We start from the raw sequence: 1,540 nt of genomic DNA on the forward strand, positions 1-1,540 counted from the left end.
TAACAAAAATAGTGTCAAACATGTCACAATAACAAAAATAGTGTCAAACATGTCACACTAACAGGGAAATAGTGTCAAACATGTCACAATATCGTCACACTAACAGGGAAATACTATCAAACATGTCACAATATCGTCACACTAACAGGGAAATAGTGTCAAACATGTCACAACATCGTCACACTAACAGGGAAATAGTGTCAAACATGTCACAATGTCGTCACGCTTTCAGGGAAATAGTATCAAACATGTCACAATGTCGTCACACTAACAGGGAAATAATGTCTAACATGTCACAATGTCCTCACACTAACAGGGAAATAGTGTCAAACATGTCACAATGTCGTCACGCTAACAGGGAAATAGTATCAAACATGTCGAAACATCGTCACACTAACAGGGAAATAGTATCAAACATGTCACAACATCGTCACACTAACAGAGAAATAGTGTCAAACATGTCACAATGTCGTCACACTAACAGGGAAATAGTGTCAAACATGTCACAATGTCGTCACACTAACAGGGAAATAGTGTCAAACATGTCACAACATCGTCACACTAACAGGGAAATAGTGTCAAACATGTCACAATGTCGTCACACTAACAGGGAAATAGTGTCAAACATGTCACAATGTCGTCACACTAACAGGGAAATAGTGTCAAACATGTCACAATGTCATCACACTAACAGGGAAATAGTATCAAACATGTCGAAACATCGTCACACTAACAGGGAAATAGTGTCAAACATGTCACAACATCGTCACACTAACAGGGAAATAATGTCAAACATGTCACAATATCGTCACACTAACAGGGAAATAGTGTCAAACATGTCGAAACATTGTCACGCTAACAGGGAAATAATGTCAAACATGTCACAATATCGTCACACTAACAGGGAAATAGTGTCAAACATGTCGAAACATCGTCACACTAACAGGGAAATAGTGTCAAACATGTCACAACATCGTCACACTAACAGGGAAATAATGTCAAACATGTCACAATATCGACACACTAACAGGGAAATAGTGTCAAACATGTCGAAACATTGTCACGCTAACAGGGAAATAATGTCAAACATGTCACAATATCGTCACACTAACAGGGAAATAGTGTCAAACATGTCACAATGTCGTCACACTAACAGAGAAATAGTGTCAAACATGTCACAATATCGTCACACTAACAGGGAAATAGTGTCAAACATGTCACAACATCGTCACACTAACAGGGAAATAATGTCAAACATGTCACAATACCGTCACACTAACTGGGGAATAGTATCAAACATGTCACAATATCGTCACACTAACAGGGAAATAGTGTCAAACATGTCACAATACCGTCACACTAACTGGGGAATAATGTCAAACATGTCACAATACCGTCACACTAACAGGGGAATAGTATCAAACATGTCACAATGTCGTCACACTAACAGAGAAATAGTGTCAAACATGTCACAATATCGTCACACTAACAGGGAAATGGTGTCAAACATGTCACAATATCGTCACACCAACAGGGAAAT

The 1,540-nt window shown here is 38.6% G+C and overlaps 1 protein-coding gene across 1 annotated transcript; it reads left to right on the forward strand.

Annotated features, from left to right (window-relative positions):
* Positions 1–281: 281 nt before the first annotated feature.
* LOTGIDRAFT_124921 (hypothetical protein) lies at positions 282–641 on the forward strand (the record flags this gene model as incomplete). The annotated part of the gene is made up of 1 exon (XM_009061453.1): positions 282–641. A coding segment is annotated over one exon (360 nt), but the record flags the coding sequence as incomplete, so codon positions are not given.
* Positions 642–1,540: the final 899 nt, after the last annotated feature.

The sequence above is a fragment of the Lottia gigantea genome (assembly GCF_000327385.1).
Source record: "Lottia gigantea unplaced genomic scaffold LOTGIsca_48, whole genome shotgun sequence".
NCBI classification, from domain to species: domain Eukaryota; kingdom Metazoa; phylum Mollusca; class Gastropoda; family Lottiidae; genus Lottia; species Lottia gigantea.